Genomic DNA, 20,866 nt, shown 5'->3' on the forward strand with positions numbered 1-20,866 from the left:
AAGTTGGTAGGTGGGTCTATAACTTCCTGACAAATAGAACACTAAGAGTAATAGTAAACAGAGTAAAGTCCCAGGCAGCCATGGTAAAAAGCTCTGTTCCACAAGGCACAGTACTTGCTCCCATTCTATTCCTCATCCTCACTTCTGACATAGAGATGTAAGTCATAGCTCCGTGTCTTCCTTTGCGGATGACACCCGGATTACCATGGCAGTGACCTCCACCGAAGATGCTGCGAGACTCCATGCGGACATCAACCAAATCTTCAAAATGGGCCACTCAAAACAATACGAAGTTCAACGAGGAGAAATTTCAACTACTCAGATGTGGGAAACTTGAGGAAATTAAAAATGTATCAGGGTATACAACAAATTCTAACCATACGATAGAGCAGAAATGTAATGTGAAGGACCTGGGAGTGATAATGTCAGAGGACCTTGCCTTCAAAGATCACAACAATGTATCTGCCTCATCTGCTAGGAAAATGGTAGGATGGATAATGAGAACCTTCAAAACTAGGGATGCCAAGCCCATGATGATTCTCTTCAAATTGCTTGTGCTCTCTAGGCTGGAATTCTGCTGTACACTAATGGCCCCCTTCAAGGCTGGCGACATTGCGGACCTGGAGAGTGTACAAAGAGCTTTCACAGCACATATAAGCACGATAAGGCACCTAAATTACTGGGAACGGTTGAAGGTCATTGATCTGTGTTCCCTGGAATGCAGGCGAAAGAGATACATAATAATATACACTTGGAAGGTCCTGGAAGGATTGGTACCAAACCTGCACATGAAAATCACTCCCTATGAGAGCAAAAGACTCAGCAGGAGATGCAACATTTTCCCAGTGAAAAGCAGGGTCACAACAAGTACATTGAGAGACAACACAATAAGTGTCAGGGGTCTGAGACTGTTCAACTGCCTCCCAGCCTACATAAAGAGGATTACCAATAGACCCCTGGCTGTCTTTAAGAAGGCACTGGACAGGCACTTAGTCAGTACCTGACCAACCGGGCTGTGGTTCATATGTCAACTTGTGTGCAGCCAGTAGTAACAGCCTGGTTGATCAGACCCTGTTCCACTGTGAGGCCTGGTCTCAGACCAAGCCGCGGGGGCATTGACCCAAACGGCTTGGTCTCCAGGTAAATCTCCAGGTAAACCTATTATTAAGGCTGAGGGACTATCACTCCAAAATTACCTCTCCACTTTTACCGTCTCATATAATCACCTCTGCATTTGACCGATGAAGTCTGCTGCACAGGCTGAATGTTTCTTCATTATAGATACTAAAGCATTGCATGTGTGCCCCACTTGTTATCTTGTCAGTACTGTAAGTTGGTTTAGAAAGACACGTAAGCAAACACTATAACATATTTATTAGAAAACGTTTCGGTCCTGGAACCGAAACGTTTTCTAATAAATATGTTATAGTGTTTGCTTACGTGTCTTTCTAAACCAACTTGTCGGTATTTATTACCAAGGTTTATACCAGTACTGTAAGTAAATGGTATGGTGATACTGACAAGATGTGAAAAAAGACACACACACCTGCAATTCAGGACAATTATTTTTTTGCCACAAATGATTTCTTCAGTCCTAATAGACTGATTAGGACTGAAGAAGCCACTTGTAACAAATTGTTTCCTCTAATAAATGTCCTGTACCATACGCAAATTTCTTTTTCTGTGTCAGTATTATGTATGATTTATAATATATCAAAAACCGTTCCTACGAAGTTAGGCTGAAGGCACTGATTTTGCATTCTCTGGAAAGATGCAAAGTTAGGGAGGATATGATTGTGTGCAGATAGAAAACAAGAATAAATAAAGATGATATAAATAATGTGCTCAAAATATCTAGCCAAAACAGGACTCCCATCAGTGGAGTCAAGTTGGACAGATTTAGATTTAGAAAGGAGGTAGGGAAGTGCAGGTTTGGTAAACCTTCTATTGTAACTACAGGAGGCCCTCCACATTCACAAGGGTTAGGGGATCAAGAACCTCGGGAATCTTGAAAATTCACGAATGTTTGGTGTGCAAATATGATGTAGGGAAATGTAAAAATACTGTACTGTACTGAAGCGCTCACAAATGTTTTGATGTGCAAATATATTGTAGGGAAATATAATAATAACATTTACTTAGCCTAACAATACTACTTCTTTAACCTGTTGAACCATGAACAATCATAAAACACATGAAAACATCGTAAAATATTGCGGCTGGGCATTCCCGAATGTTTGAAGCTCCCAAAAGTGGAACTCATGAAAGTCGGGGGGCTTTCTGTACTATTGTATCTTGGGAAATAAAATTATCAGTCCAGGAAAACAAAGATTTCCCAGGGCCACCACCTGGCTTAATCAGATTAATTCAGAATTTTTTTACAGAAAGCCGCTTGTTATGCAGAGCACTTTGGGCAAATTAGGTCAGTTAGAATGACAGAGCGGCTACAAGAGTGCAATATATCTGCCATATGTAGGGAGACACTAGCCAGAGAAATAGCAAACATCGAACTAAAGCTAAAGGAATCTTACAGGGATCAAGAAACATGAGAAGAACTAAAAGCCATAAATGAAATTGAAAGATACCCAAAGTAGTATTTCTTTTCTTATGTCAAATCAAAGTCTAGAACAACATCCAGTATTGGGCCCCTACTTAAATGGGATGGGTCCTACACAGATGACAGCAAGGAAATAAGTGAGCTACTCAAGTCCCAATATGACTTGTTTTTACTCGGTTTTTAGCGAGCCACTAACCAGACTGAGATTCGAAGACCTAAATGAATGTTTTATGAGAGACAGAATTTGGTAGACACACACCTGTCTGATATTATCCTGACACCAAATGACTTTGAAAAGGTAATAAATGACATGTCCATGCAATCTGCCCCAGGCCCAGACTCATGGAACTCAGTGTTCATCAAGAACTGCAAGAGCCCCTATCATGTGCTTTTAACATCCTCTGGAGAAGGAGCATGGACACTGGGGTCATCCCACAGTTACTAGAAACAACAGACATGGCCCCACTCCACAAAGGGGGCAGTAAAGCAATAGCAAAGAACTACAGAGTGATAGCACTAACATCCCATGTCATAAAAATCTTTGAAAGGGTTCTAAGAAGCAAGATCACCATCCATCTAGATACCCATCAGTTACACAACCCAGGGCAGCATGGATTTAGAGCAGATTGCTCCTGTCTGTCCCAACTACTGGACCACTACGACAAGGTCCTGGATGTTCTAGAGGACAAACAGAATGCAGATGTAATATACACAGATATTGCAAAAGCCTTTAACAAGTGTGACCATGGTGTAATAGCGCACAAAATGCATGATAAAGGAATAACAGGAAAAGTCGGTAGATATCTCTATAATTTCCTAACAGAACACAGAGTAGTCAACAGAGTAAAGTCTGGGGTGCCTCCAGTGAAAAGCTCTGTTTCACAAGGCACAGTACTCTCCCCTATCTTGTTCCTGAATTTGCATGACAGTGTCCTCCATTGAAGACATTGCAAGACTCAAGGTGGACATCTACAAAATCTTTAAATGGGCTGCAGAAAACAATGTGAAGTTCAATGATGAGAAATTTCAATTACTCCGATATGGAAAACGTGAGGAAATTAAAACTTCATCGGAGTATAAAACAAATTCCATCCACACAATAGAGCGAAAAACTAATGTCAAAGACCTGGGGGTGATCATGTCAGAGGATCTCGCCTTCAAGGACCACAACATTGTACCAATCGCATCTGCTAGAAAAATGACAGGATGGATAATGAGAACATTCAAAACCAGGGATGCCAAGCCCATGATGACACTCTTCAGGTCGCTTGTTCTATTTAGGCTGGAATATTGCTGCACACTAACAGCACCTTTCAAGGCAGGTGAAATTTCTGACCTAGAAAATGTACAGAGAACCTTCACGGCACGCATAACTGTGACAAACCATCTCAATTACTGGGAACGCTTGCAGTTCCTAAACCTGTACTCCCTAGAATGCAGGAGGGAGAGAGACATGATCATTTATGCCTGGAAAATCTTAGAGGAACTAGTACCAAACTTGCACAAGAAAATCACTCCCTTTGAAACGAAAGACTCGGCAGACGGTGCAACATCTCCCCAATGAAAAGCAGGGGTGCCACTAGCATGATAAGAGACAACACAATAAGTATCAGGAGTCCAAGACTGTTCAACTGCTTTCCAGCATACATAAGGGGGATTACCAATAGACCCCTGGCTGTCTTCAAGCAGGCACTGGACAGGCACCTAAAGTCAGTACCTTACCAGCTGGGTTGTGGTTTGTACATTGGATTACATGCAGCCAGCAGCAACAGCCTGGTTGATCAGGCCCTGATCTACCATGAGGCCTGGTCACAGACCGGGCCACAGGGGCACCAACCCCTGAAACTCTCTGCAGGTATACTCCAGGATGCGACCGACACCAGTATTATGCTGATGGGTGAACATGGACAACAGGTGGTGTCTTAAGGAAACACATCCTAATGTTTTCCAGCCGTAGTGGGGATTCGATCTCCGAAACTCAGTGCATGAGCCGAGTACGCTAGCGATTGAGCTACGGCATCAATAAATCACTCGCACAAAAATTAAATTCTTTTCATCTGTCATTTGATTCCATTCTTAGTCCAAAGGAAGACATTTCCCAAAGCCACCTGGGTTTTTCAGTCTTGAAGCCAGAATATATCAAAATCAGGAACTTGTATTACTAAGCCACTCAAACAATAATGTATTCATTCTCCTCTCATAATACCAAACTCAGGGAAATGTCTTTTCCCACCTGATTTAGTCACATTTTAGCCAAGATTTAATCTAAATCAGGAGCTTGCATTACTAAGCCACTCACACAGTAATGTAATCTTTCTCCTATAACATTAAATACCAAACTTGAGGCAAAAAATGCATTTCCCAACAGTTTTAACCAAAAATGTATCAAAGCCAAAAGTTTGTTTCAGTCAGCCACTGATGCAAAATAATGTACTGAATGCCCTCTATCATTTTATATAAAATTTATTGGAGTTGTTAGAAAATAAAATAGTCACTAGGCTTATTGAAATTTTAACCTAAAATTTATCATCACCAGAAGATTGATTCATTAAGCAATATGTACAGTACACTTATTATCCTTTATCATTTGGTACCAAACTCGATCCAATTTTTACCCTAAAGCCACCACTTGGTTTATATCTGAAGTATACCTGGAGAGAGTTCCAGGGGTCAACGCCCCTGTGGCCTGGTCTGTGACCAGGCCTCATGGTGGATCAGGGCCTGATCAACCAGCCTGTTACTGCTGGCTGCATGTAATCCAACATACGAACCACAGCCTGGTTGGTCAGGTACTGACTTTAGGTGCCTGTCCAGTACCTGCTTGAAGACAGCCAGGGGTCTATTGGTAATCCCCCTTATGTATGCTGGGAGGCAGTTGAACAGTCTTGAACCCTGGACACTTATTGTGTTGTCTCTCAATATACTTGTTGTGCCCCTGCTTTTCATTGGGGGGGGATGTTGCACCATCTGCCAAGTCTTTTGCTTTCGTAAAGAGTGATTTTCGTGTGCAAGTTTGGTACTAGTCCCTCTAGGATTTTCCAGGTGTGTATAATCATGTATCTCTCCCTCCTGCATTCTAGGGAGTACAGGTTTAGGAACTTCAAGCGTTCCCAGTAATTGAGGTAGGTTATCGCAGTTATGCGTGCTGTGAAGGTTCTCTGTACATTTTCTAGGTCAGCAATTTCACCTGCCTTGAAAGGTGCTGCTAATGTACAGCAGTATTCTAGCCTAGATAGAACAAGTAACCTGAAGAGTGTCATCATGGGCTTGGCATCCATGGTTTTGAAGGTTCTCATTATCCATCCTGTCATTTTTCTAGCATATGTGATTGATAGAATGTTATGGTCCTTGAAGGCGAGATCCTCTGACATGATCACCCCCAGGTCTTTTACATTAGTTTTTTGCTCTATTGTGTTGTTTAGTCACACTTTGACCAAGAATTTCTCTGAAGCTAGTAAGTCTCATAAATAATGCACACACCGTATTTTATTCATTTTCATCATTTAAAAAATAATAATTTCCCAAAGCCACTTCCTGACTTAGACAAATTTTAACTCAGAATTTTCCAAATTCAAGAGGTTATGTCACATAGTATGTCCTACTTTTTATCTGTTTACTTCAAGGTGAACAGAGGCAGCAGGTGTTAAAGACTTCCCCGTTTGTCTTGCCCTACCCAGAATTGAATGGAGGTCTTTTGGTTGTGAGGCAAATGTGTTACTACTTTTTCTGATGCTCAAGTGTGTTGTTAAAGTGTGAATTGTTTGCATTTACAAATGTTATGTCTGATGTGTCTCAATATGTTTGGCCATGATTTCTGGCATCTTGGCCTCCAGAGGGTGTCGAGCTACAACTCATGGGCCTTTCACCAGGATTATCATCAGTTTATTTTAGATATATTCCATAATAAATTGTTTCTCTTAAATTAATGTCTTATGAAAACCACAGTATAAATACATAAGCAGCTCCCAACAAACTAGCAGTGCCCAATTATTTCTGCTATTTTATCATTATACATTATGTAGAGGAAAAACTGATAGTATTAATAGTGATTCATATTTCAGGGCTTAAGAATGTGGATTTTTGGGTATGGGTCACTTACATGGAAAGTGGACTTTCCTTATCGTCAGCGCGAAGTTGGCTATATCAAGGGCTATGTTCGAAGGTTCTGGCAGGCTAGCATTGATCATAGAGGTGTACCAGGCAAGGTAAGTTATGTGAAACAAGATCAATAGTGTTTAAAATACTGTAATCTATATACTTGATGCCCTTCTAAGGAGGTGCCTTAATACCAGTGAGGGGGCTCTTGATGTAAGGCACTGGACTTATCCACTTCTTCCTTGGATCAAACCTGAATGTCTCCCATCCTCCAGGTGCTATATGAATTATAATAGGCTTTTTTAAATTTCTTGGTTATCCATCTCATTCCTTTGTAAATGATAAATTACATTGAGATTCTTCAGGTTTTGCTTTTCAATTCCAGTTTTGAAACAAAGTGAACTGGGTATGGTATAATGACAATACTATACAATATTAGCTTCTCAAGGGAAGTTCCATAATGGCTGTGTGGGGTTCATAATTCAAGGAATTGGATCTGTTCTCCCCTTCAGTGGATTGAACCTGATTGCCTCTCATACCCCAGGTGCCATATGACTTACGAGGCTAGCTTCCTCCTAAAAATTTGCAAATTGGACACTACACTGACTAAAACCATGCAGAATCTTCCTTTACATTAGATTTATCAACACTTAAAGTTTCATATGTAGCAGCATATGTGTAGATTACCATTGGCTTTTAGGGTTATCCTAGGTACCCTACACATGTGCTGCTATGTATGATAATTTATATAACTATTTGGGCGTACCTCTATTTGTACCTTGTTCAGCTATCAAAATTTTGGGGTCCAGTCCCTGGACCCATTATGTACCTCTGTAATCCTTTGACTACTGCCCACAGATTCAAATTCAAAGTTTATTCTCTATAAGGATTACAATGCTGAGTTTACAGAATTTGGTTATTGTGTGGTTTACATGTAGTAAAATAATGATTACAGAGTGTACCACTAGAACACCTAGCATGGCTAGGCATTTTGGGCAGACTTAGTTTAATTCTTAATTTTAAAATATTACAAATTATGAGGTAAGTTAGTATTATGGCTAAGTGACTAAATACTAGTTTGTGAGTTTAGCAATGTGAATGCTTTTGTTTTGGCACAGTACATAGTTTCAGTAATGGAGTATTACAGGATTCGTTATTTTAAGATTGAGATTAATATTTCTGTTTATGGTCAAATGGGTGAGTGAGTGTAAGTGTGAACCACCAAGTGGTATTCGTGTAGTTAGTTGACGGGGTGTATCAGGGAGATAAGATGTTTTCTAATGGTAGTTTTGAAGGTGATGAATGTGTCTGCAGTTCTTGAGTTCTCAGGTAGGGTTATCCATCTCATTCCTTTGTAAATGATAAATTACATTGAGATTCTTCAGGTTTTGCTTTTCAATTCCAGTTTTGAAACAAAGTGAACTGGATATGGTATAATGACAATACTATACAATATTAGCTTCTCAAGGGAAGTTCCATAATGGCTGTGTGGGGGTTCATAATTCAAGGAATTGGATCTGTTCTCCCCTTCAGTGGATTGAACCTGATTGCCTCTCATACCCCAGGTGCCGTATGACTTACGAAGCTAGCTTCCTCCTAAAAATTTGCAAATTGGACACTACACTGACTAAAACTATACAGAATCTTCCTTTACATTAGATTTATCACCACTTAAAGTTTCAAGTTGTTCATAATAGGCATTCTCAAGTTATTACATAAAAATAGCACACGATATTTAAAATGAAATGATCAGATTTTCACCTACACACACTAATAACAATCTGAACTGACTTATAAGTAAGATACACCAGGCATTGAGAGTTGAACTGATGAGAATCTTTCTCAAGTTATTGCACAGAAGCCAAAATTACATACCCAATAACAACTTGAACCTTGCTCTGGTTACGGTACACAAGAGTTGAGAACTTGAAGCTGATTGAATGAGTTAGTTTAGTCTTGAGCTTTTCAGAAGAGGCTTTCTCTGGTTATTTCATGGGAAAAAATGCTATAGAATTTAATATACGCTATTTCTTAAAGTTTGAAATTAATCAAAAGAAATATTTGCCAGTTTTTGCACAGAAACCAATACATAATCCCCATCTTTAAATTATGTATGTTAGTGAATTGGCAAATCATACCTACACTGCTTTAAACTACTGAATCTCCCATTATGTAAAATGCATCAGAATTTAAAATTTTAAGCTGCTCAGAAGAGGCATTCTCAAATTATTTTATGGATTGTGATATAAAAATCTTTGAAAGGGTTCTAAGAAGCAAGATCGCCAACCACCTAGATACCCATCAATTACACAACCCAGGGCAACACGAGTTTACAGCAGGTCGCTCCTGCCTGTCCCAGCTACTGAACCACTATGGAAATGTCCTGGATGCTATAGAGAATAAACAAAATGCAGGTGTAGTATACACAGACTTTGCAAAAGCCTTCAACAAGTGTGACCACGGTGTAATAGCACACAAAATGCATGATAAAGGAATAACAGGAACAGTTGGTAGATGGATCTATTACTTCCTAACAAACAGAACACAAAGAGTAATAGTAAACAGAGTAAAGTCCGAGGCAGCTACAGTGAAAAACTCTGTTCCACAAGGCACAGTACTTGCTCCCATCCTATTCCTCATCCTCATATCTGACATAGACAGAGATGTAAGCCATAGCTCCGTGTCTACCTTTGCAGATGACACCTGAATTGCCATGACAGTGTCCTCCATTGAAGACACCGCAGGACTCCAAGCAGACATCAACCAAATCCTCAAATGGGCCTCTCAAAACAATATGAAGTTCAATGAAAAGAAACTTCAAACTACTCATATATGGAAAACTTGAGGAAATTAACTCTGTATCAGGGTATACAACAAATTCTAACCATACAGTAGAGTGAAAAAGTAATGTGAAGGACCTGGGAGTGATGGTTAATGAGAACCTTCAAAACTAGGGATGCCAAGCCCGTGATGATTCTCTTCAAATCTCTTGTTCTCTCTAGGCTGGAATACTGCTGTACACTAACTGCCCCCTGTACAAAGAATTTTCACGGCACACATGAGTATGATAAGGCACCTACATTACTGGGAACAGTTGAAGTCCCTTGATTTGTATTCCCTAGAACACAGGTGAGAGAGATACATGATAATATACATTAAAATGGTATAAAATACCGACAGATTGTTAGGTAAGACACATATGCAACAGTTAGGTATCTTTATTTCGAAACGTTTCGCCTACACAGTAGGCTTCTTCAGTCGAGTACAGAAAAGTTGAAAGAAGCAGAAGATACTTGAAGACGATGTAATCAGTCCATCACCCTTAAAGTTTTGAGGTGGTCAGTCCCTCAGTCTGGAGAAGAGCATTGTTCCATTGTCTGAAACAATATTGTTTCAGACAACGGAACAGTGCTCTTCTCCAGACTAAGGGACTGACCACCTCAAAACTTTAAGGGTGATGGACTGATTACATCATCTTCAAGTATCTTCTGCTTCTATCAACTTTTCTGTACTCGACTGAAGAAGCCTACTGTGTAGGCGAAACGTTTCGAAATAAAGATACCTAACTGTTGCATATGTGTCTTACCTAACAACATGATAATATACACTTGGAAAATCCTAGAGGGATTAGTACCAAACTTGCACACGAAAATCACTCCCTATGAAAGCAAAAGACTCAGCAGGAGATGCAATGTTCCCCCGGTGAAAACAAGGGGCGCCACGAGTACACCGAGACACAACACAATAAGTGTCAGGGGCCCAAGACTGTTCAACTGCCTCCCAGCATACATAAGGGGTATTACCAATAGGCCCCTGGCTGTCTTCAAGCAGGCACTGGACACGTACCTAAAGTCAGTACCTGACCAGCCGGCTGTGGTTCATACGTCAGTTTGTGTGCAGCCAGCAATAACAGCCTGGTTAATCAGACCCTGATCCATCACAAGGCTTGGTCTCAGACCAGGCCGCAGGGGTGTTGACCCCCGAATCCCTCTCTAGGTATACTCCAGGTATACTGCACAATTTAAAAAATAAAATTAGCATATTGGAGCCTATACACTCCAGTGTAATATCTGAACCTCTTCTATGTAGGATACACCCCATGTTGAAAGTTTAAAATTAGTTAGAAGAAACTTTTTTCAAGTTATCACACAATTCAAAATCATTTCTTGGTCTACAAAATTTAGCTTTTCCCTGGAAACAGTACACCACCTTTGAAAACCTGAAGGCAATTGGAGGAGGTATTCTCAAGTTAAAAGCAAAAACATTGGAGAAATTAAAAACAAACTACCAACCATAACAGGTATCCTCCTTTCAGGGAAACAATGCCAAATTGCAAGGAAGTTTTGGTAGCTTTGCTATGCACCATCATCTGGTGTGCCAGAAGCCCAGTTGGCCTTAATTTAACTAGCAGCAAGGAGAGTCCAGCCTCATATTTCCCTAGTCCAAGGATTCCCTGTATAGCAGTGTAGGAGGACAGGAGTAAGAAATTAGTTTAGATTAGCTTACTAGTAACTTATTTCTTTAATCTGTAAGTTTGTTTGTTACGTAACTTTTTATTTGTAGGCATTTATGACCCTTGTGAGTTTAGTACTGATTTATGATTGATTAATTTGTAGGCCTATTTGGCAATGATATTCTTGGAAACAGTGTCCATATTAGCCATATGTACTTGACCATGTGATCCAAAGGATCTGCTAGTGAGCAGTTCTATGGTGCCCCATGGCCTGGTGGCAAAAGCTCTCGCTTCACATGGTGAGGGGTCCGAGTTTTATTACCGGCAAAGAGATGGAAACATTAGGCGTGTTTCCTTACACCAGTTGTCTATGTTCACCCATCAGTATTAATAGGTACCTGGGTGTTAGTCAACTGGTGTGGGTCACATCCTGGAGTTTACCCGAGGCAAAACTGACTTAATTTGATCGAAATGCTCTGCATAACAAGTGGCTTTCTGTATAATAGTACATATGTCATTGATATCAGCTAGGCCTGTATACCTTGTACAATGCAAGTACTTGTAGCAATAAAGATTTCTTCTTTCTTTCAACACACCGGCCGTATCCCACCGAGGCGGGGTGGCCCAAAAGGAAAAACGAAAGTTTCTCTTTTTACATTTAGTAATATATACAGGGAAGGGGTTACTAGCCCCTTGCTCCCGGCATTTTAGTCTCCTCTTACAACATGCATGGCTTACGGAGGAAGAATTCTGTTCCACTTCCCCATGGAGGTAAGGGGAAATAAACAAGAACAAGAACTAGAAAGAAAATAGAAGAAAACCCAAAGGGGTGTGTATATATATGCTTGTACATGTATGTGTAGTGTTACCTAAGTGTAAGTAGAAGTAGCAAGACATACCTGAAATCTTGCATGTGTACGAGACAGAAAAAAAAAAAAACAGCAGCAATCCTACCATCATGTAAAACAATTACAGGCTTCAGTTTTACACTCGCTTGGCAGGACGGTAGTACCTCCCTGGGCGGTTGCTGTCTACCAACCTACTACCTAGGAATAAAGATTTATTATTATTATTATTACAGTGGACCCCCGGTTAACGATATTTTTTCACTCCAGAAGTATGTTCAGGTGCCAGTACTGACCGAATTTGTTCCCATAAGGAATATTGTGAAGTCGATTAGTCCATTTCAGACCCCCAAACATACACGTACAAACGCACTTACATAAATACACTTACATAATTGGTCGCATTCGGAGGTGATCGTTATGCGGGGATCCACTGTATTATTATTATTATTATTATTATTTTGATTTATTCCTGGAGCTTCCCAGTTAATATAAATCTAAATGTGTGTGTGTATGTGTGTGTGTGTGTATATACATATATATATATATATATATATATATATATATATATATATATATATATATATATATATATATATATATATATATATATATATATATATATATATATATATATATATATGTATGTATGTATGTATATATATATATATATGTATGTATATATATATATGTATACATACACGTATATATGTTGTGCCGAATATGTAAAACTGGTCAATTAGCAAGAACTCGTTTAAAATTAAGTCCTTTCTAAAATTTTCTCTTATACGTTTAAAGATATATTTTTTTCATTAATGTTAATGTAAAAAATTTTAATTTTGCTCCAAAAGAATCTTAGAAAACTTACCTAACCTTATTATAACAAGAACAATTCATTTTAGCCTAACCCAACTAAATATATTTTAGATTTGTTTAAAGTAATTTAATACTAAACAAACACAGTGAAATATATTTTTTTCGTTTGGTTCAGAATGATTTTGGCGAAATTATTGCATACACAAATTTTCGCTTGTCCTATATGGCAAGATGAGCGTTGCTATTTAAGCCAAGATCGCAAGTTCTGCCTATTCGGCACGACATACTGTGTGTATATATATATATATATAAATAAAACAACCACTCTGAAAGAATAGAGAAATTCCAAGAGTGGTTGTTTTGCATATTCTGAAATCACCTGTTTACTGTGATCTTATTGCATGTGTGTGTGTGTGTGTATATATATATATATATATATATATATATATATATATATATACATATACATATATATATATATACATATACATATATATATATACATATACATATATATATATATATATACATATATATACATACATACATTCATACATACATATGTACATACATACGTACATATACATACAGTGGACCCCCGCATAGCGAACTTAATCCGTGCAAGAGGGCTGGTCGTTATGCGAAATGTTTGCTATGCGAATTAATTTTCCCCATAAGAAATAATGGAAATAAAATTAATCCGTGCAAGACACCCAAAAGTATGAAAAAAAAATTTTTTTACCACAAAAAAATGTTAATTTTAGTACACACAAACTGAAAAAGGCATGCACAATTACATGACACTTACTTTTATTGAAGATCTGGTGATGATTGATGGGATGGGAGGAGGGGAGAGAGAGTGTTAGTGTTTAGAAGGGGAATCCCCTTCCATTAGGACTTGAGGTAGCAAGTCCTTTTCTGGGGTTACTTCCCTTCTTCTTTTAATGCCACTAGGACCAGCTTCAGAGTCACTGGACTTCTTTCGCACAACATATCTGTCCATAGTGGCCTGTACCTCTCGTTCCTTTATGATTTGTCTAAAGTGGTTCACAACAGTGTCATTGTAACAGTCACCAGCACGGCTTGCAATAGCTGTGTGAGGGTGATTTTCATCAAAAAAGGTTTGCACTTCAAGCCATTTTGCACACATTTCCTTAATCTTTGAAGTAGGCAATTCCTTCAATTTCTCTCTCCCCTCCTTTGAACCAGTTTCCCCAGGTCTGGCCTCTTGCTCTTGAAGTTGATCTATCAGCTCATCAGTGGTTAGTTCTTCATTGTCCTCCTCCACCAACTCTTCCACATCCTCCCCACTAACCTCCAACCCCAAGGACTTCCCCAATTCCACAATTGATTCCTCAACTGGTATACTACTCCTCTCAGGGTTAGCCTCAAACCCTTCAAAATCCCTTTTGTCTACACATTCTGGCCACAGTTTCTTCCAAGCAGAGTTCAAGGTTCTCTTAGTCACTCCCTCCCAAGCCTTACCTATAAGGTTTACACAATTGAGGATATTAAAGTGATCCTTCCAAAACTCTTTTAGAGTCAATCGAGTGTCTGTGGTCACTTCAAAGCACTTTTGAAACAGAGCTTTTGTGTACAGTTTTTTGAAGTTGGAAATGACCTGCTGGTCCATGGGCTGCAGGAGAGGAGTGGTATTAGGAGGCAAAAACTTCACCTTAATGAAGCTCATGTCCCCATAAAGTCGCTCTGCCTCGTCTGTAGGATGACCAGGGGCATTGTCTAACACCAGGAGGCACTTAAGGTCTAATTTCTTTTCAGGTAGGTAATCTTTCACATTGGGGGCAAATGCATGGTGTAACCAGTTATAGAAAAATTCCCTAGTGACCCATGCCTTACTGTTTGCCCTCCACAGCACACACAAATTATCCTTGAGGACATTCTTTTGCCTGAACGCTCTGGGAGTTTCAGAGTGATACACTAATAAAGGCTTAACTTTGCAATCACCACTAGCATTGGCACACATCAACAAAGTAAGCCTGTCTTTCATAGGCTTATGTCCTGGGAGTGCCTTTTCCTCCTGAGTAATGTAGGTCCTGCTTGGCATTTTCTTCCAGAACAGGCCTGTTTCATCACAATTAAACACTTGTTCAGGTTCCAGTCCTTCAGTTTCTATGTACTCCTTGAATTCCTGCACATATTTTTCAGCCGCTTTGTGGTCCGAACTGGCAGCCTCACCATGCCTTATCACACTATGGATGCCACTACGCTTCTTAAATCTCTCAAACCAACCTTTGCTGGCCTTAAATTCACTCACATCATCACTAGTTGCAGGCATTTTTTTAATTAAATCGTCATGCAACTTCCTAGCCTTTTCACATATGATCGCTTGAGAGACGCTATCTCCTGCTAGCTGTTTTTCATTTATCCACACCAATAAGAGTCTCTCAACATCTTCCATCACTTGCGATCTTTGTTTCGAAAACACAGTTAAACCTTTGGCAAGAACAGCTTCCTTGATTGTCTTTCTGGTGCCCACAATAGTAGCGATGGTTGATTGGGGTTTCTTGTACAATTTGACCAGGTCGGCGATACGCACTCCACTTTCATACTTATCAATGATCTCTTTCTTCATTTCTATTGGAATTCTCACCCTTATTGGTGTACGGTTGGCACTAGAAGCTTTCTTGGGGCCCATGGTCACTTATTTTCCAGAAACAGCACCGAAAACACTGTAATAATACGAAATATTCCGATTGTATGCTTGGATGTTACCGTGGAGGCTGGCTGGTAAACAATGGCACGGGCGGCACATGTGAGGGTGCACATTGGACGCGTCTCGGACGAAAATCGGTGAGCGGGTTTTTAATCGGTATGCGCGGCAAAATTTTTGCGATTAAAGCAAGCGGTATGCGGATTAATCGCTATGTGATGCCATCGTTATGCGGGGGTCCACTGTATATATATATATATATATATATATATATATATATATATATATATATATATATATATATATATATATATATACTATATATATATAAACAAATATATATATATATATATATATATATATATATATATATATATATACACACAGTGGACCCCCGCATAACGATCACCTCCGAATGGGACCAATTATCTAAGTGTGTTTATGTAAGTGCGTTTGTACGTGTATGTTTGGGGTTTGGGGGTCTGAAATGGACTAATCTACTACACAATATTCCTTATGGGAACAAATTCGGTCAGTACTGGCACCTGAACATACTTCTGGAGTGAAAAAGTATCGTTAACCGGGGGTCCACTGTATATATATGTATTGGTGGATAAAAGGTTGATGGGTAGGCTCCAGGATGTACATGTTTATAGAGGGGCAACTGATATATCGGATCATTATTTAGTTGTAGCTACAGTTAGAGTAAGAGGTAGATGGGAAAAGAGGAAGGTGGCAACAACAAGTAAGAGGGAGGTGAAAGTGTATAAACTAAGGGAGGAGGAAGTTCGGGAGAGATATAAGCGACTATTGGCAGAAAGGTGGGCTAGTGCAAAGATGAGTAGTGGGGGGTTGAAGAGGGTTGGAATAGTTTTAAAAATGCAGTATTAGAATGTGGAGCAGAAGTTTGTGGTTATAGGAGGGTGGGGGCAGGAGGAAAGAGGAGTGATTGGTGGAATGATGAAGTAAAGGGTGTGATAAAAGAGAAAAAGGTAGCTTATGAGAGGTTTTTACAAAGCAGAAGTGTTATAAGAAGAGCAGAGTATATGGAGAGTAAAAGAAAGGTGAAGAGAGTGCAAAAGGAGAGCAGATGATAGAGTGGGAGAGGCACTGTCAAGAAATTTTAATGAAAATAAGAAAAAATTTTGGAGTGAGTTAAACAAGTTAAGAAAGCCTAGGGAAAGTATGGATTTGTCAGTTAAAAACAGAGTAGGGGAGTTAGTAGATGGGGAGAGGGAGGTATTAGGTAGATGGCGAGAATATTTTGAGGAACTTTTAAATGTTGAGGAAGAAAGGGAGGCGGTAATTTCATGCACTGGCCAGGGAGGTATACCATCTTTTAGGAGTGAAGAAGAGCAGAATGTAAGTGTGGTGGAGGTACGTGAGGCATTACGTAGAATAAAGGGAGTAAAGCAGCTGGAACTGATGGGATCATGACAGAAATGTTAAAAGCAAGGGTGGATATAGTGTTGGAGTGGTTGGTACTTTTGTTTAATAAATGTATGAAAGAGGGGAAGGTACCTAGGGATTGGCAGAGAGCATGTATAGTCCCTTTATATAAAGGGAAAGGGGTCAAAAGAGATTGTAAAAATTATAGAGGAATAAGTTTACTGAGTATACCAGGAAAAGTATACGGTAGGGTTATAATTGAAAGAATTGGAGGTAAAACAGAATGTAGGATTGCGGATGAGCAGGGAGGCTTCAGAGTGGGTAGGGGATGTGTAGATCAAGTGTTTACATTTAAGCATATATGTGAACAGTATTTAGATAAAGGTAGGAAAGTTTTTATTGCATTTATGGATTTAGAAAAGGCATATGATAGAGTGGATAGAGGAGCAATGTGGCAGATGTTGCAAGTATATGGAATAGGTGGTAAGTTACTAAATGCTGTAAAGAGCTTTTATGAGGATAGTGAGGCTCAGGTTAGGGTGTGTAGAAGAGAGGGAGATTACTTCCTGGTTAAAGTAGGTCTTAGACAGGGATGTATAATGTCAACATGGTTGTTTAATATATTTATAGATGGGGTTGTAAAAGAAGTAAATGCTAGGGTGTTCGGGAGAGGGGTGGGATTAAATTATGGGGAATCAAATTCAAAATGGGAATTGACACAGTTACTTTTTGCTGATGATACTGTGCTTATGGGAGATTCTAAAGAAAAATTGCAAAGGTTAGTGGATGAGTTTGAGAATGTGTGTAAAGGTAGAAAGTTGAAAGTGAACATAGAAAAGAGTAAGGTGATGAGGGTATCAAATGATTTAGATAAAGAAAAATTGGATATCAAATTGGGGAGGAGGAGTATGGAAGAAGTGAATGTTTTCAGATACTTGGGAGTTGACGTGTCGGCGGATGGATTTATGAAGGATGAGGTTAATCATAGAATTGATGAGGGAAAAAAGGTGAGTGGTGCGTTGAGGTATATGTGGAGTCAAAAAACATTATCTATGGAGGCAAAGAAGGGAATGTATGAAAGTATAGTAGTACCAACACTCTTATATGGATGTGAAGCTTGGGTGGTAAATGCAGCAGCGAGGAGACGGTTGGAGGCAGTGGAGATGTCCTGTCTAAGGGCAATGTGTGGTGTAAATATTATGCAGAAAATTCGGAGTGTGGAAATTAGGAGAAGGTGTGGAGTTAATAAAAGCATTAGTCAGGGGGCAGAAGAGGGGTTGTTGAGGTGGTTTGGTTATTTAGAGAGAATGGATCAAAGTAGAATGACATGGGAAGGAAGGAGGGGTAGGGGTCGTCCTCGAAAGGGTTGGAAAGTGGGGGTAAAGGAGGTTTTGTGGGCTAGGGGCTTGGATTTCCAGCAAGCGTGCATGAGCGTGTTAGATAGGAGTGAATGGAGGCGAATGATACTTGGGACCTGACGATCTGTTGGAGTGTGAGCAGGGTAATATTTAGTGAAGGGATTCAGGGAAACCGGTTATGTTCATATAGTCGGACTTGAGTCCTGGAAATGGGAAGTACAATGCCTGCACTTTAAAGGAGGGGTTTGGGATATTGGCAGTTTGGAGGGATATGTTGTGTATCTTTATACGTATATGCTTCTAAGCTGTTGTATTCTGAGCACCTCTGCAAAAGCAGTGATAATGTGTGAGTGTGGTGAAAGTGTTGAATGATGAAAGTATTTTCTTTTTGGGGATTTTCTTTCTTTTTTGGGTCACCCTGCCTCAGTGGGAGACGGCCGACTTGTTAAAAAAAAATATATATAGTATATATATATATATATATATATATATATATGCAGTGGACCCCCGCATACCGTTGGCATCACATAACGTTTAATCCACATACCGATACATTTTATCGCTAAAATTTTGCCTCGCATACCGCTTAAAAACCCGCTCACCGCTGTTCGTCCGAGACGCGTCCAATGTGCGCCTTAGCCAGCCTCACATGTTCCGCCGGTGGCATTGTTTACCAGCCAGCTTCCGCGGTAGCATCCAAGCATACAATCGTAACATTTCGTATTATTACAGTGTTTTGGTGATTTTATCTGGAAAATAAGTGACCATGGGCCCCAAGAAAGTTTCTAGTGCCAACCCTACAGCAATAAGGGTGAGAATTACTATAGAGATGAAGAAAAAGATCATTGATAAGTATGAAAGTGGAGTGCGTGTCTCCGAGCTGGCCAGGTTGTATAATAAACCCCAATTAACCATCGCTACTATTGGTGGTACAGCTGCTGCTGCTGCACTGTCAGCTGCTGCTGCTGCTGTAGCATCGTCTGCTGCTGCTGTAGCATCGTCTGCTGCTGCTGTAGCACTGTCAGCTGCTGCTGCTGCTGTAGCATCATCTGCTGCTGCTGTAGCATCGTCTGCTGCTGCTGTAGCATCGTCTGCTGCTGCTGCTGCTGCTGCTGTAGCATCATCTGCTGCTGCTGTAGCATCGTCTGCTGCTGCTGTAGCATCGTCTGCTGCTGCTGCTGCTGCTGCTGTAGCATCATCTGCTGCTGCTGTAGCATCGTCTGCTGCTGCTGTAGCATCGTCTGCTGCTGCTGTAGCACTGTTGTTGGTGTGGCTTATTGAGAATATACCAAGAAACAATTAACCCCAGAGGATTTGCCACCCAGGATAACCCAAAAAAGTCAGTGTCATCGAAGACTGTCTAACTTATTTCCATTGGGGTCCTTAATCTTGTCTCCCAGGATGCAACCCACACCAGTCGACTAACACCCAGGTGAACAGGGAAAAATGCCTGGAACTAGTGCTCATATTGGTGAATTTAAAGCCAGCAAAGGTTGGTTTGAGAGATTTAAGAATCGTAGTGACATACACAGTGTGATAAGGCATGTTCTGGAAGAAAATACCAAACAGGACCTACAGTACTCAGGAGGAAAAGGCACTCCCAGGACACAGTGTCTCATCAGTCATTGCTGCATCTTCAATAAAGGTAAGTGTCATTTATTCTTCATTTAGTAGACTAGTACATGCACAATATATACTGTGCATGTACTATACTATTGTGCATGTATCCTTCTCTTTGTGTGTAGGAAAATGTATATTTCATGTGGTAAAATTTTTTTTTTCATACTTTTGGGTGTCTTGCACGGATTAATTTGATTTCCATTATTTCTTATGGGGAAAATTCATTCGCATACCGATTATTTCGCATACCAATGAGCCCTCTTGCACGGATTAAAATCGGTATGCGGGGGTCCACTGTATACGTATATATATATCTCCTAGGTACTGTAGTAGGTTGTCATGTTGTAAGCGACTAAAATGCCAGGAGCAAGGGGCTAATAACCCCTTCTCCTGTATAAATTACTAAATTTGAAGAGAGAAACTTTTGTTTTTCTTTTTGGGCCACCCTGCCTCGGTGGAATACGGCCGGTTTGTTTAAAGAAAAGAAGAAAGAAAGAAGATATATATATGTATTTCTTATGGGAAAATCGTGTGGTATATGTCCTGTTTGGTATAAGTCCAAGGTCCTGGACCGGATTAAGGATGTATAACGAGGTACCACTGTATTATTATTATTATTATGGATCATGCAGAGTCTGGGAATAAAAGGCGATCTGGCTCAGTCTTAGGAAAGGAGGGACAGGTCTAATTCCTTGAATCAAGAGGCCTCCTCACTGACCTCAAGGGACTGCTCTTGAGAGGTTGTCTGGAGATATTTTTTACACAGTATTGTTTTATAGTATACTGTATTTTATAATAAAATTATTTTTTTGTGCTTACCACTCATTTAACACATACCTTATATAATAGTTGTGTCTCAGCATGTGCAGGATTAACTAGATATTTTTTGTAAAGGGTACCAGTAGTATCAGTTTCTTAAAAGTGTATAATATAGAGGTGATCTGAGTAACATGTTGCAGTTAACACAGTAATATTTCAGGTGTACAGTATTCTTGACAGTATGTCTCTAGTAAAAACTGTTCTTTAACATTATTGCATACATATGGTACCATTTTGACTCGT

At 39.8% G+C, this 20,866-nt stretch overlaps 1 protein-coding gene across 2 annotated transcripts in view; it reads left to right on the top strand.

Annotated features, from left to right (window-relative positions):
• Nucleotides 1-20,866, top strand: part of LOC138854589 (putative glutathione-specific gamma-glutamylcyclotransferase 2) — a 41,917-nt gene that overhangs the window by 14,888 nt on the left and 6,163 nt on the right. For both annotated transcript variants that reach the window (XM_070098641.1, XM_070098640.1), the window contains exon 2: nucleotides 6,619-6,762. In XM_070098641.1, the coding sequence (XP_069954742.1) occupies nucleotides 6,628-6,762 (135 nt within the window). In that variant the 5' untranslated portion in view covers nucleotides 6,619-6,627. The remainder of the gene's footprint in view (nucleotides 1-6,618; nucleotides 6,763-20,866) is intronic.

This window comes from Cherax quadricarinatus, chromosome 63 (genome assembly GCF_038502225.1).
Source record: "Cherax quadricarinatus isolate ZL_2023a chromosome 63, ASM3850222v1, whole genome shotgun sequence".
NCBI classification, from domain to species: domain Eukaryota; kingdom Metazoa; phylum Arthropoda; class Malacostraca; order Decapoda; family Parastacidae; genus Cherax; species Cherax quadricarinatus.